The sequence below is a fragment of the Tachysurus vachellii genome, chromosome 19 (genome assembly GCF_030014155.1).
Source record: "Tachysurus vachellii isolate PV-2020 chromosome 19, HZAU_Pvac_v1, whole genome shotgun sequence".
Classification (NCBI taxonomy): Eukaryota; Metazoa; Chordata; class Actinopteri; order Siluriformes; family Bagridae; genus Tachysurus; species Tachysurus vachellii.
Window position 1 is genome coordinate 8,599,036 of NC_083478.1, and position 27,964 is coordinate 8,626,999.

At 38.1% G+C, this 27,964-nt stretch overlaps 1 protein-coding gene across 1 annotated transcript; it reads left to right on the plus strand.

Moving 5' to 3' along the window:
• The first annotated feature begins 1,987 nt into the window (after positions 1 to 1,987).
• On the plus strand, positions 1,988 to 19,382 carry spsb1 (splA/ryanodine receptor domain and SOCS box containing 1). The gene is made up of 3 exons (XM_060894589.1): positions 1,988 to 2,166; positions 15,155 to 16,017; positions 17,755 to 19,382. The coding sequence occupies exons 2-3, from the start codon at positions 15,324 to 15,326 to the stop codon at positions 17,880 to 17,882; spliced, it is 822 nt and encodes a 273-aa protein (XP_060750572.1). The 5' UTR covers positions 1,988 to 2,166; positions 15,155 to 15,323; the 3' UTR covers positions 17,883 to 19,382.
• Positions 19,383 to 27,964: the final 8,582 nt, after the last annotated feature.

A 27,964-nucleotide genomic window follows, 5' to 3' on the forward strand; every position in this document is an offset into this window, starting at 1 on the left:
TTCCTCCAGAAGACTTAAGGCTTTAAATACCTGACCAGTGTTCAAGTGCCGGAGATATTACAGAAAACTGAAGCACAAACTTCAGCTGATCATAGCAAATGTGTTCTGTACTTTTAAGAAATGATTAAATCTAGAACCTTTAATGGTACTTCCAGTTGTCCCTCAGTGAAAACATTAAAGGTTGTTTGCAAAACCCTACGGCAAAATATAGAACCATCTTATAAGCTACCCTAAGACCTATTATATAGAGAGAGTTTGACGTTTCTAAGTCATACAAGTTAATAATAATGACGTATTACGGCTTTGTTTATTTAACTTCATAATTACGAACACACTAAAGGTCTTATTTCTACATTAAACTTATGGATCACATTTAAGCTTTTGCACTCCAGTGTCCTGGCTCCAATTTTAGTAAACCTACTGTGATTTACAAATTGTCAAATTTTTGTACAGTTCCACCTGATTCGTTCCTAGACATCCTCCTGAAACATGCAAAGCAGCTGGGTTTTGGAAGAGGAAGGATTGTGTGACATCTTTATTGTTGATCCAAAGTACAACATTGTTAATGCGCCAAGACAATAACATTCTGGTTTATTTGCCGCAACACCATTATTGTGATACGGAGTAACGAGCATTAAAGTGATGTGTTGCCAACAAATAAAACAGACACAGTGATATATGGGAACCAACCCTTTAAAAAGTGGGCATGCTTATTGTTCCTGGTGTGTCTTTCCTGATTGGGACATACCTTGTCTGAGGTGTGCACAGCCAGTCTGAACACAAGGGGACAGTAAAGTCTTTTTAACACTCCACAGCACCTCAATTCCTATTAATCTCAACAATATTACAAGATGACTGATGGTTCTCTCTGCCGCACAGGCTTCCTCAACAAAGTGCATTTATATAATAATCCCTCAGACTGACTAAATTATCTTCTGGCAAAAACAAGGTCTCATTTTAGTTCTTCCAGAAAATGAGACAGTTGCAAACAACAGGCTTTAGCCAGGAAGGTGTGGCAGTCTTGTGAAAGGTTTGAGGATGAGTTCAGCAAACACTCCAGACGGTTTAGACTGTTGTAATGAACCTGGCTGCCTGTTGAATCATTATGGAAAGCAGCCACTGCATGCAGGGAAATGCTGTGAGTCAACACAAGGGGGGCTTGAAAACAGGTGGGCAGAAGTGGTAAAGTAGTCATCATGAAAACGGATGTGATTAGATACACCTGTAACTCAGTAGCCCACAGTCCTATTGTTTGCTTTAAGTAAACATTTGGGGCTAGAAAACACTACTTCATCCATGCACTCCAGGAAATAAAGAAAATAAAGTGTCATTTTATTATAAGTAATATTAGTGACTAGCTTTTTGATTAAAAATGTTACCTTAAAATATATAAAGACTGGACATTGGACAAATTGCCCCTAGCTGATGGTGGTGTTTCCTTCAGGGGTATTTAAAATGTTTACATTTTTCCCTATGTTTACATTTTTCCTTAGGGATTACTGACATGATTAGAATTTACATTTGTAGCTACTCTTTTTAAAATATAGGAATAATTCGTTGAGTACCTTTATTTTTCTCACGGTTTAACCTACGTTGTTTTGTTTATAGGTTGATATTGTTAGGACGCATCTCTGACGAGCGTTTATTACCTGATCTACCGGTTGACGCGTTCAGAAGAACTCGTTATAGCGTGTTCAGAATATAAAAATACCTTGTCCTGATCCGCATCCTAGTGCACTTCAAATTATTTCATTACAATAATCTGCGACCTAACACACATACGGCATTCTATAGCGGCGTGAAGTACTTGTATACGCATTAAGTGCGTTATTGTGCACAAACGACACATGATTTAGTACAAAAACACGAATATTTAGAACACTACTAAGTGATGCACTAGCGAATTGGGACGCAGCCGTCGATTTAACGCAGCTGGGTGGGCGGGGCTTAGCAGCTGGGAGCTATTTGACCACGTGACCTTAAGGGCTGTATCTCTGGTTGTAGCAGCCATCATATAACCCTAATACAAGTCCTGATTAAAAAAAAGCAGAGCTGAGGAACAGGGTGGACAGGCATGGGTTTGCACAGGAATACACTTTAAAAGAAGCCTCTGTAACGCGACGAGGCTTTTGTTTTGTTTTTGTATGTAGGCCACATCAGCTGCAGGTAAGAGAGAGTGTGTGAGAGAGAGAGAGAGAGAGAGAGAGAGAGAGAGAGAGTGTGTGTGTGTGTGTGTGTGTGTGTGTGTGTGTGTGTGTATGTGTGTGTGTGTGTGAGAGAGAGAGAGAGAGAGAGAGTACACAAATTGCAATGCTTTTGTTGAACTGGGATGTGTTTGTGTAGCCAAACGTTCCATAGGTCATATAACATCCAAGCAAGTGTGTTAATGTTAATACATAATATTAAACCGTGCTCCTTATAACCATATAACGTCACATTGTTACAGGTTTGTCTGTAAATATAAACAATGAAGCCGAATACACGACATGAACACTTCCTGTAATCGAGGCGGTTTGTTCACCGGCGATTCTGTTATAATAACACCTGAGACATGAGCAGTGAGGGGAATATTAAGTAAATCTGATTCTGGATTCTTTTAAACTGTATAAAACCGACACCTTTTGTCATGGTAACGTCTTTGTTTCATTAGCTAGCTTCCCTGCTGTAGGACAGGTAGCGCGTTTATTAGGGAGCGCAACTTGTGGTGCTTATGAACTCTGCACGAACGCAACTTGTGGTGCTCATGAACGTCACCTTTTCAGTGATAAACATCTCACCTGCTCGCTTAATGAATAAATACGAGCCTAAATGTATTTTTGAGGAAGTGTGTTTTGGACACGACACGTTTCCAACACACGGCCGTCACCTGATTTAATCAACTTGTATCAATAATCAATTTATAATCAATATTACTTTGAACTAGTACCAACCCAAAGGACATATGGCATATGTGTGTGTTAGTGCAGCACTGTTATGTAACATTGAACACACACTGTTTGTTTGCCATGGGTCTTAAACACGCCTTAAACGAAAATACCGGTTACACACTTCGCTTTCGTTTTGTCTGTGGGACTGGGAACTGAGTTATTCTGTCTCAAACTGAGCTTTTGGCTTCTACCAGAACCTGTTGCCACAAACACACACATACACACAACAGCTTCTACACTATAGGGGTTAATACTTCACCTCCGGTAACATAAAGGGCTTTTCAGTCTGTCACTTTGCAGAAACGTGTTAAAGGTTCTATACAAAAACCTACAAAAGTAGTTTCCCGTTGAAATGTTTTTCTAAGAGTAACTAGAAACCCACTTTAAGCACCCAGAGACCCTTGAGGTGTGTGTGTGTGTGTGTGTGTATGTGCCAATGTGTTTTCAGAGTTGTCAGTTGATTTTATTCTTTTAGGTTAACTAAAAATCACCACTATCTATGGACATGACAAGATGAGGGCCTTTATTCTTGCTTGTGATAACACAGGTTTGCAACCCTGAAAGACATATGGTCCATAAGAGGTTATACAAGGTTATTTATTTTTGTATATAAAACAAATATACCGCAGCCTGTGTTAAGGCTTTTATTATGTTGAATATTAGCAAGACACTGTTTGCGCTGCCTTCTGCAAACTGATTGTCTGAATCAAGTCATCTAACCTGTTGGCCTTAAAGAACAACACCAGTGACATGTACTCCTGCTGACACTTCATCACACTCCTGGAAACATGCATTTCAAGAGAGTATTGTGGCACGCCTTGATTCATTACAAAACATTATGGTAGTATTGTGAGTAATAACCATAGGCACATGCAGATAAAGTATAATTGTGTGATTGTTAGTATGATCGTAATGATGCCCGGTAACATCTCAAAGAAGCCACACTCAGTTTATAGCACATCTACCTGAATATCTAGTTTACGTTTATTAGTACATTTCAATTAAAGGTAGAATTGGCTTCTCTTCTTCCTTTTATTCTTCATGTGATGAATTGTAATGCTTTAAGTCAGAATTATGTTCATGACAAATGTATTGTTTGCCATGTCCACCGATATAACTGATGCTACTTTGGTATCTGAACAGAGCGATGCACACAGTAAAACATCCAAGTGAAATTATACTAAATATAATCACCCATGGAACAAATTAGTGGACAGGACCTAATTGCTGTATTATATAGTATTTGTTGAAAGTCTGAATTGGTTAATAAAATGGTACCTTTTGGTATGGTTTCACAGTTTGTAAAAGAATGCATACTTTTTTTTTTTTTTTTTTTTTTTTTTTTTTTTAAAATGAAACTAGCTTTGTCCCAGTTCATGGCATGTAACCTAAAATTAAAATCAAGTTACTTTTTTTTGGCCATTATATTTCTATAGGAACATTTTACTTTTATCCAGATTCATACGTAATGAAAATATGAGCATTCAGGATTTATACATGTGACTGCAATGGCAGCACTGCGTAACACAATAGTGTGATCATTAATACATTAACACATGGTGCATAATAGATAATCTTATTCAGTTATAATCAGTACTTATCTTAGAATCTTAATGTGGGTTATTGTTTATATTTCACTAACTGGTCGGCCATAAAAGGCTCTTACTCTGAAATCAAATTTCAGTTTGTGGCAGGGCATTTACTATATTAGTGCTAATTTAGAAAACTGCTTGTGCAGCGTTAGGCATGATCAGTGTGATGATTAGTGGGTCCTGTTGATGCCATTTCTGAAACTATTTACAGTGCATTCAAAAAAATTCTGTTGGCTGCTGTAACCTGAAATTTTTCCTGTGATCTTTTGACCTTATTGGGGTGGTGTAAAAATTTGTTTGTGAGCTCTATGAATCCCCCCGTGTCATGGGTATCGGAGTATTTCAGAAGCTACCAAGCTCCTTGGATTTTCCCACAGCAGTCTTTAATTGAATATTTAATGTGAACATTAAATGAAGGTCTTGCGTATTTTTATGCATAGTGCTGCTGCAACTTTTACAATTATTTCTGAAGTGCATATCCTGGGCTTTATATTTCTGAGCTTTGTATGTGTGGAGGAGCAGGAAAGGTTTGGTCATGGTACTTTTACTATGTCCACAAGGTTTCAGTTTCTGATTGTTCTCAGTGTTGGGCCTGTTTTTGGCCTGGCTTTGAGTTATGTAACTGGATTAAATTGGTGAAAACCCATTAGGCTAACAAGATTTTAGGGTTCGGTATTCAAGATGCACTGAGGCCTATTGAGTGTTGATCTTCTACTAAGCTGATTTGAGCTCTAGTGCAGTCACATGTGCCTGTAGCCTGAACTGCTTGACTGTGTATGGTGGAATCCTGTGTGTTTAAATAGTATGCAGACTTTGTCCAATGTTTAGTCCACATTTTAATGAGTGTTGATCCTCTGAGTCTAATACCGTGGAATTGTGTGGTGAGGTATGTGAAGTCTGTCATGAATACACAATACCACAGGCTTTGCGGGAACGTGACCCACAGACTCTGAGGACAGATGTAACCGATGCATCTTTCACTTTAATGAAGGTAAAAAAGGTTCCATGATCACCATGTGGTAACATGACTTTTCTGCGTGATGCACGTATCAGATTTGACAGCAGCATTTGGAAAGCAACCTTTTTTTTTCTTTATTTTTTTAATCCCTTGAATGTGAATCTATAGTAAACTGAGTATACGTGTGTGCCCATTGGTCAGTAAAAACACTACAGTGGTAAAATCTGTTCTCGACTCTGAATCGTCAAATATTTTAGAATTATAAAGTAATCGTATATATTGCATTCTAGATAAATCAGAAAAATCTTCCCCAAACTGTCTTTCATCAAGGTCCTAACATGGTTTATTTTTATGTTCTTATTAGTAAAAAACGGCTAATTCACAACGATCAGTCATAAATTAAGAGTAGTTTATGATGCTAATTTTGCATTTATTGGGTTTGACAAGTTCCCTGCTCAGGTGCTTGTGACTAAATTAGTTTATGCAGGTTAAAACAAAATGTCCTTCACTATGATTTAGTGCACTGTGGTGCTGTAACTGTAATGATCGCTGTTCGGTCTGAAGTTTGCTCCATGAGACACAATGGCTTTTACCAGTCTGTTTGTTTAGCTTGCACAGAGAACATACAAGCTGTTCAGAATTATTGTCATGGCTACTATCATGATGTACTACCTCAGAAATGCTACAGACTCGGTAGCACAGTGGAGTTTTTACTAATGGAATTATGTCGGTGTTTGATCCACAATTCCTTAATACTGTTCATTAAAATAGTGTGTTGATCATATTGTTGGCTTCAGCTTAATTATTTGTCTTGCAAAACATCGATAAAAATAATGAATTGTTTGCAAAAGTCCAGCACAAAACCTAAGATAAGATTCTGTGCTAAACTGTGGACCTGACAACTGTTGTAGATATTTAGGTAGTATATAGACACTCGTTTTCTTGATTTTGCAGCACATCAGCCACCTATGCGAAACTGAAACAGCATGAAATTTCACAACTGTTTCCTTTTTTTATTTAGTGATTATCAAAGTGTCATTAATCAAGTAGTTCTGCTTCATCAAATGAGTGGTGATTTCAATACTGTTTATTGAACAGTACCATCCCCTTCCATTTGTATATGAGGATTCAGAGTATTTCTGCTTAATAAGTCCGAGCTAATGATTCATGTTCTACTGTAAATGTGTGCAGTTTTTATATGTAATTATTTAATGGTGGTTTCCTAACGTTGGGGGTCAGATTTAATATTTATATAATATCATTTTACCGTATCGGCAAACACTTAGCGTTTGATATTAGACTAAGGTTTGTATTATTGCTGATACGAGGTATTAACTAGTTTGTGTTGGAATGAAGGGCTAGAAGAATATATTTTGAAGCAACACAGTTTTGAAGCGCTGACTCTGGACATATTTGGCACTCTGCACTCTTTGCTCTACTGAGCAAAAAACTCTTCTAGGTTCTGAAGAGAACCTGTAAAGGGACAAACAGAAAACGGACAAAACAATGTGCCTCGCTTAAGCTGGATATAAACAGGGTTATGTGTAAATTGTTAAATTTGAAAATGGCATTAATTATTATATGCGCACACAGTCAAGTGGTTCTATTAAAGATTTTGAGATTTTAAATCTTTTTACTGCACCAAATGAACAACTTAATTTGAACTTGATCTGTTTTGTACTTTTTGATGAACTGAATGCAAATTTATAGAGTGCTGGATATTGAGTACTAGATCAGCGTTTATGAACATTGTAAATAGGGTGCAAATTTTTAGTTCAGTTTTAGCTTATGCAACATTACGCACAACCTAAAGCTTGATGGTTGAAGCGTTGTCTTCGCATTTCACCATTTCACAATATTTTTTCCACCATAAATGTCAGCAGTTCAGTAAATGTCGATGTGAGTAGTTCTGTGTCTCGTGTAAAATTCTTAAGGCTTCCTGTGCATGTGCCAAATCTTGCTGTTGAAGCTTGATTGATAGCAACTGGTAACAGTACACACCACATCACCACTATATCTCAGCATGGATCTGCATATATGTTGTAAGAATTATTAGGAAATTAGTTTCAGTCCTGGTTATGCTTATCTGCTTCTGTTGCTTTAGGCTGTATGGTGATTTAATAGAATAGACTTGAGGCTTCAGGAAAACTCTGGAAAAAATGTATGGGATTCCCTGCAGGAATTTTTTCTAGCTCTACGTATATAGAATGTACTGTAATGTTTATGGGCTGTTTGTTTGTATCTGCCACAGTGGCAGTTGGATTTGGATGGCTCTTTTGGTAAACTGCTGATTTTGCCCAACTAAGACAGCATGTCTGAAGAGCTAGACATGTCACTATCACTCATTATGTTTCCAAATTTGAGCAAAGGTTCTAGCAGATGGGGGTGAGGCACATGTCCTGTAGTGAAGGTACCATGTATCTAGTGGGATCATTGACCAGAGGGATATAAAAAAGAATTTTAATAAATTAAAAGAATTTTGTACATAAAACCATGTAACTGTTCTAGGATGTTAATAGTTAACTGCTGTTACATTTGTTCACTTGTAATCACTCTTTATTACACAAGCTTATGATGTACTGGGAATTTTCCATTCTTTAATGGCATCACTTTCATAAAAATAACGTAAAAATTTTACGCTACTGTTGCACTGGAGGTCATGAGGTAGACTGCTTAGTTCCTCTGGCTCCTTTTTTTTTTTTTATTTATTTATTTTTATTTATTTATTTTTTTCAAACTCTCTCCCTCTCTCTCCCCTGACAGCATTGAACTACAGCTCCATCCTTTGCGATTTGTAGTAGCATCCAAGGTTATTACAAGTCATTGGCCTTGTTTTATAGCACCTGTTAGTAAACTGTGTATAACACTTACCTGAGGTGATTAGAGGTAGGTGATAAGATCTGTTGCTATGGCAAACCACTAACCATTAATGGAAGCCACTAACCATTAATGTTTCAGAAAGATCTGGATGTGATGTTTGTAGAGGAATCCTAGCTGTTCAAGCTGTTCAGGGTGTCATGATGGCTAAAATGGTGATTCAGGTATTTTCTTCACTACATTATTCTAATAGAATTCTTTATTTAAATGAAGTACATATAGGTTGAAGCACACCACCTTATTTGGAATGAGGTATTTTATTGTAGGGTGTTTAAGTTAGTGATCTCTTAAGTTGCGAATCCACACTTTATTACACTGTCTTTATTATAACACTCAGGTCAAAAATAAGTTCCCAGATGTCCTCTTTGCCACATGAATGATGTGTATTCTCCTCTTCCACTTTAGCCATTTTTCACACAGCTGCATGCTGGTTTGTCTTCATATCCCACAGTGTAGGTTTTAGTCATTATTCGTTATAAGCTTGTTCTTGAACGTGTTGATTTTGAAATGCCATTTTCTTTGTAGTGTCTTCATTACTGCCTGTGAGTGTATAGCTACGGGTTTGGGCTTGCTCTTTTGTGTGTGTGTTTTTTTTTTTTTTTTTTTAAAACTTTCCTCTCCCCCCCTCTTCAAATGAAGCTGAACAACTCTATGCCAGTGCTTCTGTGGTTTGCAGCTGGTGTTGCTTTTTGCAAGTTTTGTGGTTGAGAAAGTTGGCTCCTGAGCATCACGAGCAGATTTTGAAAGTTCATCCATGTACTGTTAACCTTGTTGAACATGACCTTTTCAGAATAAAAGGAAATGCAATTAGCTTGTATACAAATACAAAAGAAATTGCTATATGCATTGTACACCCCAATTATTGTATGTACATGCTTTTATTAGGAGTGAGCAATATGGCACATGGCTATTTTAATAATAAATGATTCAATTTTCCAAATCGATTCAAGCAAATCTTTAATGCTGCCTTTTGGAAAATTAAGGAGAAAAATGAGATGGTGTTCAGGGAAATCATCAGTAAAACATCAATGTTTAGTATAGATGAAATCGGTTAACTGCATTTCAGATAGGAAGGTGGGAGCGTCTTTCTTTTTAAAGTGGGCAATAAAAGCATTTTGAGCTGTGTTTTTTTTGATGAGTACTCATTCAGTTTTTACTGTCTTTTACATGTTATGAACTGATGCTTGTACTTCATGCAAAACTCTTCCGTGTTTCTTTGCTATTCTCTCAAGTCGGTGCAGTTGAGCTGTTTGTACACAGTGTTTTATTCATTTTAGGTGATGAGTCGGAGAAGTCTCATGTGAACGCTTCACTTTTTTTATCTTCCTCCGAGGAAAAATCCAAAAGCTACAAATCATGCTTTCAAATAAATTTCTCCCAGACAGTGAGATTCTGTATGATCATCCTCTGATGAGGACACAGACGAAACAAACGCCCGTATTCCAGTCAAAGCATACGCTTTTATTGATGTGGACCGCACTAAAATATTCTTTCACGCATCAGGGCTGACCTGGACTGTAAAAAACAAACTTGCTTTGGACAGCCCCATGAAATGTTTCTGATGTATCAGGATTTGGTGTTGAAGATCTAGCTAGAATTACTATTGCAAAAGTATGTAGAAATATTTACTTTTAAAAATAAATAAATAAATTCATTTTCTTAGGGTAGAGCAGATTTATTTAATTTATTTTTTTAATGTAATGTGCAGAAAAAATACTTACACTCATAAAAATGCATCATAACAATCTCCATCTGACTTTCAAGCAATTAACTTTCCATATGCGTTGAAATTCATGTTATATCACACAGTTGTACAAAGTATGACATACTGACATGCTTTTTTTTTGTGTCTATAAAACTTGGACACTTCTATTTACTATATATATAAATAATATTGATCATAATGTCCATAATGTAAAGTTTCATTATTATGCAGATGATAGTTATTTATAGTTCTGTATCCACACCCAATCAGGCTCTTTTGCAGTTACAGTTTGCATTTGATCTTGTTCAGCGTAATTTGTTTGAATTAAAATTAGTTTTAAATGTTGATAAAACAAAATTCATGTTTTCTAAATCCAAACCAATCTCAAAGAAGGTTATTCTGCCTTTTACTATGTCTCAAGGTTCAGAAATTGAGTTTGTGTCTCAGTATAGGTATCTGGGGATTTTAATTGATGACGCTCTCTCCTTTGGCCCTCATGTCGAGCAACTGGTGAAAAGATTGAAAGTGAAATTGGGTTTTTATTTTAGAATCAAATCCTGTCTTTCCTTTGAGGCAAAAAAGAGGCTTGTTGAAGTGACTTTTATGTCCGTACTGGATTACGGTGATGAGAGAGAGAGAGAGATAGATAGATATATATATATATATATATATATATATATATATATATATATATATATATATATATATATATATATATATATATGCTATTGATACTGTTTATCATGGTGCATTGAGGTTTATAATAAATCTTAAAACCCTCACTCATCACTGTGTGTTGTATGCTCGGGTTGGCAGGTCTGCGCTGTCCATTAGAAGACAAAAACACTGGCATGTTTTTATATATAAAACTATCCTGGGTTTACTGCCATCATATCTTTGTACATACATCTGTAAAAGGTATGCTTGTCGCTATAGCCTCAGGTCACAAGAATTATTTTTACTTTCTGTTCCAGTGGTACGTACTGAATGTGGAAAAAAGGCATTTAAATTTGCTGCTCCCTCTGCCTGGAATTGTTTGCGAAGTGCATTAAATCTGAGGACACTGGTTCTGTTGGACATTTTTTTAAAAAACTTTTACATGATTTGGAGAATGAAACTTCGGGCTGTAGGTGTTTTTAATTAGTTTTTTATTGAAATTTGATGGATTTGCGTGCGTGTGTGTGTATGTATTGTTGGATGTTATTTGTTAAACTCAAACGTGCTTGCATCTGTTGGTCTTGGCCAGGATGCTCTTGTAAAAGAGATTTTTAATCTCAATGTGCTTCTTTCCTGGTAAAATAAAGGTTATAATAAAAATGGAAATAGAATTAAAAATTGAATTTATTATGTAAATGGAATGTAAAATAAAAGAATAGTAAGGATGAAGTATAATTAAGTTGTATTTATTGTACAATATACTGGGAAGTTGTACAAGGAAAAATAGACCAAATATGGGGAAAACTTGGCATATGAATACAGTATCCGAGACGATGATATGACTATAGTATTGAGCTTTTGTCTGAAATTTTTAGTGCATCTTCATCTAGATACATAAAAAGTCTAGTGGAGATGGTGAGTGTTCTGTGACCAGCCCAGAAAAGGTCCAAACTCCATTTTGAACTTTTTGAGCATATAGCTAAAAGGCGAGTGCTCTCTTCAGAGTTTTGATCTGACCGGTGGACACATGTTAGCTCTGTGTGATGGCATGGGTTATTTGACGTCACTGTTTCGGAGCGGTTGGGCTCATCTCGTTTGTGTGTGTGTGTGTTTCACACAACTGCTATGTAGGCAGCTGTGCACCCCAGTGAGTATGCTGGCATGTGACTGAATTGTTATTCAAGTTCATCTGAAGTTCAGTGAAAGGAATCGGCTTCTTCAAAAAGCATGCTCGAATTTCATGCTCGTCTTTTTTCCCCAGTTTAACAAACACCTATTTTTTTTTTTGGTCACTGTCCAGGCATGCTTAGGTCTAGGAGGCTGTCCCTTTCTAAAACAGGAGACCATTTCAAAAGCAAAGCTTTTATTCAAACTGGGTTAAATGTCAGCTATTGTTCAGACACTCACCAGGCTGCTGTATAGCTAATCAAAAATAGATGCTCTCTTTAAATACAGCTGTGAAACTGTGCAGATGTGCCAGGCCTTTGTTCTAGGATTTACTAGAAAATGTTCTAGTTTAGCATAAGGTGGTTATGAATAGATTCTGTAAAGACTCATAAAACTGACGTGCTTTCACTGTGAACATGAATAAAACTAGTTTGACTGGTGTGTTGGAGCACACCAGTTCACCTTGAGCAGTAAATTTTTGTTGTTCAAAGCAAAGCTATTCCAGCAACTCGGATTGAGTACAGTTCAGAGAATGCTTCTTACATGAAGCCTATGTTTAGACTAAGTGATTCGGGCAGATAGATGTGAGACCTATAAGGAAGTGAGTCAGCAAAACTTGATGCACTGGTGGAATTGCTCAACATGCTTACATACAAATCGGATTATGCAGTGCAGTGAACTCGCACATGAAAATAAAAAAATGCACGAACACGCCTAAGATCCCTGTTAGTCTCAAACACTAATATTCATAGTTTGGTTCATTGGCTACTTGGAATATATTTAAATAAAATAAACAAAAAGTTGGTTTAGGGGTCTGCATGTCTGAAGGATCATTGGTCATAAGTATAGTTACTGAGAAAAGAAAACAGACTGTTGCCAATTCATAAAGATTGCCTAAGCATGGACAAAACAGAGCTGGTGCTAAATATATGAATAAATAACTTTATTTTGTGACTGACACCAAATGTGGTGTGTGTGTGTTTATTTATTTAATTTATTTATTTATTCATTCATTTAATTAATTTATTATTTTTAATTTATTTTTTTTCCGTTCTTTCAATGCTTCAAAGATCCAGAACACAACTGAACCAAAGATAATCTAACAAGTTGCATCTGCACTCTACCCAAAATGCATGGAAAGTTTGTTTCACTTCCTTCAATGGATTGATTCAGAGTCAAATCACTTTATGGCTACATTCACTTGTAAGCAGAATGAGACCACCTCGCTCAGACTGTCTGATGGGTGTGCTTTACACTGATTGGAGGGAAATACACCCAGCTCTTGCTTCTTTTGGAACTCCAAATGAGGGACTCATATTTTGTTTGATCGTTCCAAAAACCTTTGATTTTGCTTGTGCTATTACTATTTTTGCATCTGCTGCAGTCACTTGCTCATTTGCGGAAACTGAAGTTAGACAATAGTTGCTAGACTGTAACTGAAATGCTGCTTTGCTAAGCATTTTTTTGAAGTAGATTGAAGATAGCTTGTAACTGTAAAAGAAACTTGTTTAGGCCACAGAGCAAAGAGACTCATACTCAAGGAAATGTGCTGTTTGCTTGCCACTTGACCATGTCTGTCCAGTTGGGACATTTTTTTGTTTACATCCGGATTTGCCGTCTACCCTCCCAGTCTTGCAATCACAGTTACCTGTAAGATGCCTTGAGTGTTTGACTACAACCTTTCCCTGTTTCAGCTGCACTGTTGGAAAGACAGCACATTACAACTGCTGTTAATTTGGAACAATTTGGGTTGATTTGGCTTTGCATTCTTCCTCCACTCCAATTCTTTCCTCTGTTGGTCTTCTCTTCCATTACTCTATTAAAGGCATGGCCAATAGACTGCTTTATAGAGCAAAGTGGCACCAATTTGGCTTGTCACTCTAATTTGGGTCCAGGAAAGCCCATATTAGCATCAGCATTAAAAGCTGGTCTTGGTGGTTAAGACAGAAGCTGCCAGTGTTCCCTCAGACCCTGCAAATCCACATAGTGTCTTGTGCATATCAATTGGTTCCCCACATTACGAACCAGGACACTGAGAGCTGCAGCCCTCAGGTACCAAAATAAACCTGCCGGATTGACATAACAGCATGGTGTCACTTCCATGTGTCATGCTCTTCCACTCAAATGAGCTCCTTGGCCACAGTTCTTCTTTGTTTTCTTGGGGGAATCTTATTTCAGAATTGTTTTATACCTCATGATATTTGATGGACGTTTTTTGTTGTACGTTCCTATTTAGCTGTAGTAGAAGGAAATGTTTAAAATCTCGAGTTGCAAATTAACATGTTTCTTACTTTTTAAAGGTTGGACAACCATTAAAAAACACCATTGTCTGTACTTGCAAATTCGCCACACACTCACTTGTTTTTTGTTATGTTTTTCTCTCCCTTGGCCAGGCCATCACTGGATAGGCATGACCCATTTAAATGGTTGTTTACTTGTATCAGAACAAGGACCAAGACTCTTCTCAATGAACTCTTGTCTACAATTCAATTAGGACTTGGCCCCTTGAGCGGTCCACTATTTAACACGATGGTCTTGGTTCTTTTTATGTCATTGCTTTAACATAGAACTGTTATGCATTGTGACTGTATTCTGCCATTGCTGCGTGTGTGCATGTGCATATCTAACTATATTAAGAAAGGGAGAGAACAGGACTGTGGACAAAGATATCACAGCCTGCACTGGTAAATGTAGACTCCCTGAATAATGAGGTTTTGTCATCTTTTTCTGCTATGGCCTGTCTGGGAACCAGACAGTATATTGCTGCTTGCAGCTTTTCCTGAAAACAACACAGCTGCATATTATATATTTTTAAAGCCAGACATGTTATTGCTTTTCCTGTTATCTTCTGCCTAGACAAGCCTGAAAGAGGAAATGGCTTGCCTTTTCTCTCCCCCTTATTTCCTACTTTAAAAAAATGTGGCGACTACGCTGAATGTGGTAAGCAGTAGTGATTTGTATGCACTGCCGCATCATATGATGTAATGTAACAGTGAGTAATCCCCCAGATGCATTAACTGTAGTATAATACTAACAAGGAGGACATGGCAGGATTGAAGAGCAGGATTTTCTATGGTTACATTGATTTTTTTTTTTTTTTTTTCTTCTTCTTCCTCCTCCTCATCTCAGAGGAGTGTAAATAATCCAGTAACTTCTCTGTAGTCAGATATAGAATCCAAACACCTTTTGTAAAATCCCAAATACTTTTGAGACTGCTGTGCAGAAACATGCGAATTTCAGTAATGTTTGCCTTCTTTCTTGTATATTACAGGTGGGGTAATTGGCACCTTCTTGTGGTGCCCCTTAATCCAGAAGCATCACCACTCTGTGGCAGGGCTGAATTAAAGGAGCTGAACCCCAGTCATCTTTGCTGTTTGCCATTCCTTGCTGGGTTTTGAGGAGGTAGGGAGACCCGAGGTACTATCCAAACCAACCAGAGCATGGGGCAGAAGGTTCCAGGGGGCATAAAGACCGTGGATATGCGGGATCCCACGAGCCGGCCACTCAAACTTCAGCTGCAGGCCTTGGAATACAGCAAACCACCACGATTGGACATGTTACTGGACATGCCGCCGGCCTCCTCCCAGTTACAGGTGCAGCACTCGTGGAACAATGATGACCGCTCACTTAACATCTTTGTCAAGGAGGACAACAAGCTTATTTTCCATCGGCACCCAGTGGCACAGAGTACAGACGCCATACGTGGTCGTGTCGGCTACACCCGTGGCCTTCATGTCTGGGAGATCTCCTGGGCCATGCGTCAGCGTGGCACTCATGCTGTAGTGGGTGTGGCCACTGGGGAGGCTCCTCTGCACTCAGTCGGATACACCGCGCTTGTCGGCAACAACAATGAGTCCTGGGGCTGGGACCTGGGCCGAAACAAACTCTACCACGATGGCAAAAATTTGCCCAGCAATACCTACCCAGCCTTCTTGGAGACAGACGAGACTTTTATTGTCCCAGATTCATTTCTGGTGGTGTTGGACATGGATGAGGGCACTTTAAGTTTCATTGTAGATGGACAGTATTTGGGGGTGGCTTTCAGAGGACTGAAGGGCAGAAAACTGTACCCTGTAGTAAGTGCAGTTTGGGGGCACTGTGAAATCAGAATCCGGTACATCAATGGACTCGATCGTAAGTACTACATATGTGATTACTGTTCAGATGTATTGTTGCACTTCTTTGTCGGTTTTCTGGTTTGTTAAATCTTGAAATGGTTTCTGTGGGTGTCAGTCTGTGGTAACTTGTTTTGAAAGAGTACTTAAATTTGACTACTGTTAATTCATGCAAATATCTAGAAAGTTGTTTTTCCCCCCCGCACTTTGGTGTTTTACTTCCAAATTGTTCTTTATCCTTCTTTAACGATTAGTTTTTTGTACCTAGCTTGTAGCCCGTCATGTTTCTCATTCGGTCATTGTCCTTATTGATAAGCAATGACTCGTAATTTTATGATATTCAAAATTATGCTCAAGGCCATTTCTTTTATGCCTTTGGCAAAACTGCTACATACAAAATTCATACTAAGGCAGATCTCATGGTTCTTTTATTTCCGTAATACATCCACTGGTTTCGGATGCTTCTGTAACGTGACTTTACCTGATGACACATACAGCTCTTTTGAAAAAATATTCCACACCCAATGTGTGTATAAATAAATTGCTTACTAGCTTGACAGGAACAGAGAAACATTTTATGTGCTAGGACTTGTTTCTCGTTTATAAGAGCTGCAATGTAGAATGTAGTTTGTAATGAAGAAATATTAGTAATAAAGCACCATGCACTGAACTTGTCTTCAGTGCTTTAGCAGTTAACCAACCTTGTGAGCTGGTGAAATTACCTGAAAGTTAACTGAATTGGTAAAAAAACTATGGTGTCCCACCCAACATCCAAAAAAATAAATAAATAAATTTGGTCAAGTTGGTTAATGAGTAAAAATTGTGTATGGAGTGAGTCTGTCAAGTCCTACAGCCTGAGCTTAGCTAAACCTTTGGTTATGTGCTTTGGTGTATGTATTGTAGTAAAATAGGCTTTAAATGTAGGGATTTAGGGTTAAGTTTGAATTTGTATACATTACTAATATGCTTCCTAGTTTTCCACTAAATGTCCTTCTGTACAAAAAGGTTGACTGAACTTGTGCTCAGTCAAGTTCTGGTCCATAACACTTAAATGATGTCAACTCAGTACAGTCCAAAAAGGTGAGCCGCAGCTGAGTAAGTCTGAGCAGTCTAGCTAGTTCTTAGCACTCTCCCATAAACACAAAGGAAACGGTCTCCTGACCACCAATTGCATCCTGCCTAATCAAACTCCAGTCCATCACACTGGTGCTTTGTGCATCCTCAGACAGTGAGAAGGTTCTTAAAGGACTTCCTTTCAGGGGATCGAGTGAGTCGACGTGATATGGCACATTAAGGCTGTATTAAAAGCATCTTCCTGAAATCAGTCCATCATTAAAATGTTCCTACATCAGCTCAGGATGCAGGTGTTCATGTGTTTTTCCTCCTCTCCCTTGAGATTAGTTGGCTGAGAGCACACAGCCAGTGCATTACTCAGCCTTTGGAGTCACCGGCCTTGGCTTACAGCGAATCCGGGCCCTGTGTCATAGCATTTGTAATGTTTCCTTCAGCCCAGTGTGAATTGGACGAAAGCCTAAACGTGCTGCTGCTTATATATAATGTTTCTGTCTCTAGAGTGCAGTTTGTGATGTTATGAAGTAAGCGTCATGTAGCAGGTGGTACAATGAGAACCAAGATGAAACACAGATGATGTAGCGGAAACAGTCTGAAAGCCTTGTTTTGGGGGAATTTGTTCTTATTGTGTGGCTTTTGTGTGTTTTGGTTTCTAACCGTCTGTTTTTGTTTCTTGTCCCTGCAGCTGAGCCCTTGCCTCTCATGGACCTGTGCAGACGTTCAGTGAGATTAGCATTGGGTCGGGAGCGACTGGCTGAAATACATGGACTTCCTTTACCCGCCGCTCTCAAGAACTACCTGCTCTATCAATGATGATAGGAGTGCCTTTACTTATTGTAAGGCAGATCAGTTATTCTCTCTGGGATGCGGTTTTTTTTCTCTGACAGACTCGTTTTCTTAACTGCTTTTCTCCTCACTTTTGGATTTTGGTACTTTGGGACCTTTACTGTTTTTACACCAAGGACACTTTGGTCTCACATTTGAAGTGTTTACGGTCTTTTTAAAACCCTTGCTTTTGTGGCTTGCTTCAGTCATGTCATTGACAGAACACAATGAGAGACGCACTGTACCCCACGACACCAGCTGTCCCAGAAAAAAGCAACGCGTCTACAGTACATGGCTACGTTGACAAGTGCAGCAAGTTTGAAACCTCAGCTGTTTGAAATGATGGTTGCCTCTTTTTGCAGTTTCCTTTTTCTGTCATTCCTCCAGACTTTAAGTAGAATCATATGGAGACGTGCCTGACAGGTTTTAGTGTTTTGAATGCTGGATGTTGAATACTAATTGGTCTACTTGGGCATCTATGATGTACCAGCAAACCTTGAGTTGCGCATGAATTTCTAGAGCTGTTTTTAATGTTTTTAATCTCATACTCCTTTCTTTCCCTCTCAGAATTTGGCAGGAGAGATGCAGCTGAATACTTGGTTCAAGAAAGAGGGTTTTTTTTTTTTTTTCAGCAGGATGCAAATATAAGTTGACTCATTGTAGCAGACCGAGTGCGTGGCAACGGCTTTCCCCCTTTCCTCTTGGCGTGTTAAATATAGCCTGGCGTTAGCTCTAGCAGCCCTAGCTGTCTGGCTTGGGGAAACGTGATTTGACCTCTGTGTCTTTAATGGAGGCTGAAAGGCTAGCACTTGCACGACATTTACATGGCTAGCATGTTCTAATGGCCTGCCTTGTTGCTCCCACAGCCAACATGCCTCGGTGAACACTGTAATATCTGAAGTGCCTGTCTGTGGGAACTGTGTTTAGAGAAAGAGCCATGATTATATACTAAAAAATTTAGTTTTTTTTTTTTTTTTTTAATGAAAAGGATGGCATCACTGTGAAACTCTGCAACATTCATGAACAATAGTGAAAGCAGCAGGCTGTTTGGCTGTTGGTCCTCTTTCTTTTAATGATCAGTTACTTTGTAGTTGCACCCAACCTTTAATTTCACCGTATTTGTGAAAAATGCTGTTTTAAACTCAGTCAGTGCTGAAGTTAGAAGGGGTAATGGTCCAGAAGTGTGAGTTAAAGTGCATACGTCATGTGACACTACTGTACTGTGCCTTGCCCATGAGCTAACCATTGAACCCCCTGGTGTCAATGGGACAAATTCAATATGCTGATGAGGAAACGTTCAAGTTTCTTTGCCCAGCCCTTTCTCAGTTTACCGCATAATCTCGTTTTAGACGTTCAAATATTGTTTCCTGTCTGGCATCCAGCTTGCTGGGTGATGTTCATTTTTCAGTCCTGCCTGCAGACCATCATTCTCTTTGTATTAAGTGTTGTACATACTGTTGAATATATAATAAAGTTTATTATGAATGAGCCTTTTTTTTTTTTTTTTTTTTTCTTTTCTTTCAAACTTCTTGCTTTAGATAATAAAAAGGATGCATGTAAAGTTATCCAGTAATTTTGTGCTTCATAAAATGTCTTATTAAAGTTAAGTCATGAGTGAGTAAATCTGTTCTAATTATTTAAGATGGACTTCATTTGGAACAGATCACTGCAATAGTTATACTGTAGGAAAGTACATTAGCACTAGGGGTGTCTGGTATCAGGGCAAAGCCACTTCTGCATTTTCAATGATGAGACAAATTGGCAAATAAAAAACAACTCCATCAGCTTTTGATTATTTTTTTATATATATATATATATATATATATATATATATATATATATATATATATATATATATATATATATTATATATATATATATATATTATATATATATTATATATATATATATATGCATTATATATATATGCATATATTATATATATATATATATATATATATATGCATTATATATATATGCATTATATATGATGCATAGATCGGCATTTGCTTAGCATCTTTCTTTGTATACAGTGCCATTGATTTGGCCCTGTAATCTAATGCATTGCTCACCCTCAATAATTTGACTCTCAAGCTTTGATATATAGAAATACTATATATATTAGATTTTCAGGCTCTTCATCTCTTTCTGCCTATTGCTATTATTTGTCAGTTGAATTCATACTGTAGCTGTTTTTGCAACCCCTGACTATTTCCTTCCTGAAACCTTGTTCCTCTGTTGAAAAGCTGCTATCTAAACACTCATACTTTGTACTTGAGCTTGTCTCTAAACATGTTGTCCACTTCTCTCTCACACATGCAGCGGAAACTTTATCTCTAGACATAACATTTCAGAAGCCTTGTAAGAGGAACAGGACCGCGCTGCTCTACTCAGTCACACTGTGACATTTGATTAGTTAACGCTTGCTTTTCAGCTTCTCTGATGTAATGGAGCGCTTACGGTGAGCTCATTCCTGACTCTTAAGGCAAATAAAATGCTGCGGGTCATGGAGAGGGGTTCATATCATGTGCCTGACGTCACTTTGGTTGCCATGGCTGTGTGTTTTGCATACACAGAGCGTGCTGCTGCGTCTGTATGAAGTCACTCATCTCAAGTATGCATCTTGGCGGGATCACTGCACTGTTTGGGTGTCTGGAACATTACATTCCTGCCTGTGCTATTCTCCCAGAATGCTGAAGGCCAGGAGCATCTGCACACATTTTGAGAAGAAAGTAGTTCTTAGTTATTTAAATATTGTGTCTATTCTAGACTGATCCTAGCTGATAAGACTTCAGGAGATGGGTGAAGTGCTTATTTGTGTGGAGAAACTGTATTATGTCTCTGGTATAAAGGGTTTGACTTTGTATAGCATATGGCATGTTTTTATCTGATGCGGTTCGTCAGAAATAAATGACCAGCTGAAACCCTAAAATGGGGCTTGGAGACAGGGCCTCTATAAAGGCCGTTTCATAAAGTGCCTTGTGTCTGTGTGTACTATAATGATGGCAAAGACAAATGCAGTAGAGCTGAGATTTTGCTTTAACAGTTCCTTTAATCGAAGGCTTATATTTACTTCAGTGTTCTCACTCACAAAGTTCCTAAAAGTATCCTATGGGTCTAAATATAGCCAGTAACATGGCATTGGATGGATGTGAATTTTTTCCTCCTCCACTATTTGTGCATGCAGTTATTACATTTTAGAAACCTGTGCATTTTGTCCATGGTAAGCAAATGCACATTGTGTGTTTTCTCAGTTAAGTCTTACTGAGCAGGGTTTCAGTAGGAACAAAAGCAGTTAGCAGTGATCTGTTGGATGAGTATAAAGAACACAGACCCTTTCAGTATTCTTTTTGCTTTACGGATGAATACTGCTTTTGAAGCACCAACAGAGACACCAGTCCACTCAGAGTATTAGTGGCACGAAATGACACAATTTTTCTGTCTGACCACAGTCTCAACACCTTATTGCTCCTATTACTGTCCTAATCCAAGGTTGGTGTCTACAATCACATATAAGAAAAAAATATCCAGAGGTTGTCACCTACAGTATGCATGATGTCTATGCATGATGTCTCCTGGGTAATTGTTGTCCAGCAGATTATGCTTAGCTCCAGTAATTGCATACTCCATGTGTCAAGCTTTAAGTGAAAAAAAAAATGTCATAGTAGAATTACCAGGCTTTCTATTTCTCTATGAAACCTAAATTATTGGTCAGGCTGGGGTTTGCAAAATTTTGTTTAACTTGTTTCTATGGTATCAAACAGTCTCCCTGTCAGGATTAGCACAGGTCTAGGAAAGTAGAAAGACATGTTAAAGAAATGACGCTACTTCTGTTTTTACTTTGTTTTTCGTCATCGACGCACAAGCTATCTTATACACATCTGATTTAGTCCCTGATTTAGCTCTGTGTAACTGATCCATTTAGATGTGTTTTTGTTTCTGAAGGACACCCTAACACATCTGGTATGAAAAGCTGTCAAAATGTAGCGGGTCTCCTGTTTAGTTTGATGAGAAGAAATCAAATCTGAATTTCTTATGTTCTGTAAAGCTGCTTTGAGACAATGTCAAAAGTGCTCTACAAGTAAAATTGAATTGAAGATGATTTAAAAAAAAAAACAAAAAAAAAACACTTTTGGTCAAAAGCATCCTCCTGACCAGCAGTTACTGAGTTGCACTGTACACCAAGCTGAATTATCTTGTAAATGTTTGCACAAAGACATACCTAGCTGAGCTCCTTTACATGTGGTCTTTCCTGGGCCTCACACACACCATGAAGAATGAATCCGCCCTGTAGACTGTGGAACACTGTTTTGTTTAAAACACCCTTCTGGCTTTTACCATTACATTGCACAGCCATAATAAGTGTGAGTCTAAACCCTAAAGCCCAAGTACGCAAGAAGTATGCAGTTAAAACCTATCCATTTGTCAAATCTTTTAGCGGCTTAGTCCTACAAAATCCATAGTATGAACTAGCATGTAAAATCTAATGCTAATATTGTCTAAAGGAAATAAAGATAGACTCATGAGATCACTCAGGATGACACCTAAAGTGAGAGCACTGCAGAAAAATACACTCTGGCACCCAAGCTAAGTTTAGTTCCCCGAACTGACATGTAAGCGTGATAGGAGAGCAATACGACATCCTTTTTAAGGGCTTGCTGTGACGGAACACTGCAGGATCTATTTCAGACACTAATCTCATGGGTACTGTGGTTGTGTGTGTAAATATGTTATTGGTCATCTGAGCAGAAAGACCTTGTGGAGCAAATGTAAATGACTTGCAGGAAAACAAGCATGAAAAGAACTAGGAATCTAGTTTAGGCTGCTTAATTTACAGTGAATAGTTTGAACCTGACAGAATAAAATTCTACATTAATATTGCTTCCAGCTGTAAATAACAGTAATGCTGTTGATGTCAAAGGGAGGTCAAGGATGCCAAAAAAACCCCCCACCATTAACCACTTTAAGGTGCTGAGAACATGTAATGTGGTGTATCAGAAAATCTTTACTTACATTTATTTATTTATTTATTTATTTTTATTTTAATTATATTGCTAACATTGATTATCTGTGTGCCCTGATTGAGATCTCCAAACACACGAGAGTGGGAATGTGGGAAAGGTTTGTGTGAACAGGCTGTCTCAGTTGTAGACATAATGTCATAGCTGACCTGGAACTGCTGGCGGGGAATGTGGTGTACGGATGAAGGGTAATAAGTTACCCAGAATTCAGTGGTCCAGAGGGGAGCATGAAAGGGTCATCAGCTTCCAGAAGGCTTATACCCAACAGAGGCTAGTAAATTCACATGTACACTTTGTTGTTCTATAGTGTGTGTAAATTATACACAGTAATGTGACAACACTGGGTGCTACAGTATAGTCTTGTTTGCCATCCAGCCGTCGTATCTGACCACCTCAAATTAAAAGCTTTTGTAAGGAATTGCTCCATCCTTTGCTAAGTGCACTGATATTTCACAAAACCATAGTGTCAACACCTTATTGCTTCTATTATGGCAATTTGTATTTGGATGTCTGCATGCACAAAAAGTGCTTTGACACAATTCCCTGATTATTATTAGATCTGTTTTTTATGTTGACAGTGCTGTAAGCTTTGAGTAAGAAATCTGTGTAATGTGCATTGGATGACATGATGCTCTGTATTTTATTGACATGTCTTCTTTATGAGATGTTTGTGGACCACTTGCCATCACGCTATTTGACCATTACTGATTTAGTTCACATTTACTGTTATAATAACCTCCACTCTTCTGGGAAGGCTGTACATTAGATTTTGGAGTGTGTCTGTGGGATTTGTGCACATTTGGCCGTTAGAGGTTAAGTTAGGTCAGACGCTGATGTCTGTGAGGAGGCCTGGGGTGCAGTTGGTGTTCAGAAGGATTGAGTTCAGGAGTTCTTTCACTCCAGCCTTCGCAAATCATGTCAGGAACCTCACTTTGTGCACAGGGACATTGTCATGCTAGCACACATTTGTGGAGTGAAAAGAAATTGTAATGTATGTAATTGTAAAGTATACAAAGACAAAAAAATAGAAGTCATGTGACCACCCTTTGCCTATCAATTCTTCTAGGTACACACTTGGACACAGTTTTTGATGGAACTTGGCGGGTAGGTTGGAACAAAATCCTTCTGTCTTTTTGTGTAATCCCAGACAGATTCAGTTTTGAGATCAGGGCTTTGTGGGGCCAGACCACCACTTCCAGGACTCCTTGTTCTTCTCTATGCTAAAGATAGTTCTTAATGATATTGGCTGTATGTTTGGTGGTGTTGTCCTTCTGCTGAATACATTTGGGGTCAATCAGACGCCTGCCTGTATTTCTCAGCAATGAGGACACCATTAGTCCTGACTAAATCTCCAACACTACTGTATTTGCAGAAATGCTGCCCCAAACTTGCAAGGAACCTCCACCATGCTTCACTGTTGCCTGCAGACACTTATTATTGTACCGCTCTCCAGCCCTTCAGCAAACAACCTGCCTCCTGCTATGGCCAAATATTTCAAATTTTGACTCATCAGTGCAGTGCAGGTGCTGCTGTCATTTTTCTTCACCCCAGATCCTATGATATACTGCAAAGTCTCTTAGCCTTGTTTCCACATCAGAGGTATGGCTTTTTGAATTCTGCTGCAAATCTTCCATGCTGGTTTAAAACCAAAGGGTAGTTACACTAAATATTGATTTGATTCAGATTTTTCTTCTCATTTTGTATTTTGTGCTAAAAATAATAATAATCAATATATGTAAATATATAAAATCATTCTAACTTTACAGCATTTCTTCACACCTGCCTAAAACTTTTCACAGTGCTGTGTATATAATGGCACCAGTAAGGTTCAGTGGGGAGTTTAAGGGTCGGGGCGGGTGCTTCAAGACTTTCTCTTGGCATGTTGGTGTTCTTGATTCACATGCTGAGTTACTGACTAACATTTTGGACCTCTGTGTCTTGAACAAGACACATATCTATATGTGCATAGGCCTGCATATATATCTGCAGGCCTGCGCTCTTAAAACTCATCATTATAGCTAGTTGGTATAACGTCCTCCATCATCTTGATTTGTCCGTTATATTTTTATGCCCTTGTGCTCTTGTAATACAAACTTCACAAGTTTGTAATGTAAACAGAGATAAAAGTATGGAAATTGGAAGTTGTTACTGAACCTACTTTAGATTATATAATAAAATTTGATTGCTTCCTCTGAATAAAAACTGAGCTGACATGGTACCCTGTATAAAAGGTTAACAGTAACGCTTTTTGTAGAGAATATGTCCTCTTTGGTAATGTTCCCATAACCACAGCATATAAACAGAATCCTGCTGGAAACTGGGGGAAATCCAGTGTGCTCACCTCACCTCCAGAATTTGTCTATGGCTGCCGTGAGCCAGATGAGAGAAATCTGTCTGAAACACTTTTCCTTCACTGCACATGTCTGGGTTTGGTCAGATTATCGCCTGTCTTTGCTGTCTAGACGACACATTATAGTCAGGTATAGAGAGTATTTTGTCTCAGAAGTTACGAAGGATAAAAAGGGAATTACAGTAGAACATATTTCACCAGACTCATCCTGCTAAGCTCAGACTGATAAATGTCCAGCCGGAATGTTTTTTTCATCCTGCATGCTTATCTGGGCAAAGTGACAAAATATATTTCTTCTAGTTTGCTAGGATCACGTATGAAGCGGGAGACTCTCCTAGATTTTGTAATGAAGGGTAAAGAGATCTGACATGAAATGATTTCATGAAAATGTGCTGGCATTTAGTAAATCCATACTCGTGCCTATATGTGTAATACATTCACATGCAAGACTTTAAATTTTTAGTGTAATCTATCATTTGTGGTTCGAGTTTTGTATAGGGTAGTGATTCTAAGAGCACAGTTTAGTGTATTTTGGTCAGACATGAGTATGTAAAAAGTACAGGAATGGCATAGTTGGATTTGTGTGGTAGAGGCAGGGCAGTGTGGATCCTCATGGCTGTGCTGGAAGCAAGGCATCAAGATTTTTAAACCGTACTAACAGTGTCTAGTGCCAGAAGGGAAGCAAAGACTTGCATGTCAGCAGGGTCCCAAAACTATCTCTCTCTTTCTCCCTCATGTCCAAAAACAAGGTTGTCAAGGAACCCGTGCTATATTAGCTGCTCCAAACCTATGACCTAAAGACTAATCCTCTTAAGACACTTGGCGCACAGAATGGAGCAGAAATATAATTCTTTGGACAATATTCCAAATTCATCCACTTCATGCTTTCCAAAACCAAAAACAGCCGCTTTAGTTTGAACTTTCACAGCCTTTAATGACAGAACCACCAGCTTGCTGTGCTCTGTTAAGTATTAGTCATATTTATTTTGGCTTATAGAAAAAAGTAGTCTGAATGCTTAGGTCCATTATTATTATTTTACTGTATTACACTAAGTAGAATAAACAATCAAGGCTCTATAGAGTTATTATTTGTCCTGATACTGTATATACATAGTCTGTGAATGGGGGTTTAAAAAGCAATAACATTGGCCACTTTTTCACTTTTCCAGCAAATACATCATCAGCATGGCCTCCTGTTCTACGATTCATATAGTTGTGCAGTTTGAAGAGTGCAGTTTATTATGGCATTTCAGAATCAAGATATTAATGAGCCACAATGGCAACTATGAAAGCAGTATGAATCTGGCCTTTTATTAGACTAACTGAATTTCTTAAAATCTGTCTAGTTATTTTCACTAATAATCATTAATATTATCCATAAACACTATCTTTTTGTGCTCAATGACAAGTCAGATATAATGTCACTGGTTTTGTTATAGCTATAAGTTTTGTTATAAAATAAGACTTCAACTGCTTTAAGTCAATAGCCACCTTAATTAGGCAAATGAACATAAATTAATTATGCCATGCTGGCATGCTAAATAAAGACAATTTTTGAAATACAAAATACAGTGAAAAACATTTTTATTCTGCACAGAATGTGAGCAATTACTTAAGGCTCTTCATTTGTTTTCCTCTTCTACACCTCCCTATAGAAAGACAGTGTGCTTTAAACTCCTTTACCAGCATGCACAAGTGTGGGGGATAATTATGTCCATGTGTGTGCCCAACTTGAGGGCATCAGTAGCTTACCACCCAGAAAAGGACATGAGGTACACTTCTGAGGAGTAACTAAGGCCAGTCATGGAAAAGAGTGTGATTGCTGCAAATGGCTGCCAAAGGCTATTTGTAAGCGGAAAAATGGCAAACTCGACTGATTAACAGAGACTCAGTTTGTTTAAGTGTCCCATTTAATTAGGCAGTCAATTCATTACAGTGAGCAGCAGTAATTACTTTAGCTCTCCATGTGTAAAAGAGGAGGAGGAGGGTTTAGGGTGTAGCTGATGTCAGCGTTGCTGAAGCAGGTGGGAAGGTTGTGGTCCAGACTGCTGAAACTCCTGCATGGCCTCCATCTGAATCACTAAAACACTGAGACTGACTCAAGTGCATTAATGCAGCAGACTGATTGTATCATCATGTACCTCATCCTCATATTAGAGTTTCAGTTCAAACGCTGTGGTTTTCTTTGTGTCTAAATATAACTATCTGTCTGGTGCAAGTGCAGAGAGCTGGTCTAGACAGATGATGGTTAAACATTTTATGCAATGAGCTTTTAAGCATCAGTGGATCATTATGGTATTTTTTCATATTTTGTTTTAGATTAATTGACCATTAACAGAATACTAACATCTTTCTGAAACTTGCCAACAAGAAGAACTTCTAAAGCTACATACAAGATAATAAAAAAGACTGTAGAATAACATTTGTGCTACTTCACATTGTTAGATACTGTGATAATGTATAATGGCCGATTTCTTTCTAGCCCAGGCTTGTGATTAATGCAGCCTACAAGACTTGTCATGTCACACTAAAGCATGATCTATATTAAGAATGCATTTGGGATGATATTCTTAGCCTGCTTTACTGACACATCAGTAACCTATCATTTTTTCCAAAATGTCATTGGAGGAGAAGCTGAAAGTAGATAGACCAAACCCAAATGGTCCAATGTAAGTAGAACTGATACCAAAGGACAGATA

Bases quoted from the DNA above. Each gene is read 5' to 3' on its own strand.
- spsb1 (XM_060894589.1), top strand. From the start codon at position 15,324: ATGGGGCAGAAGGTTCCAGGGGGCATAAAGACCGTGGATATGCGGGAT. The intron at 16,018-17,754 runs GTAAGTACTACA...TTGTCCCTGCAG, and splicing joins GTACATCAATGGACTCGATC to CTGAGCCCTTGCCTCTCATG.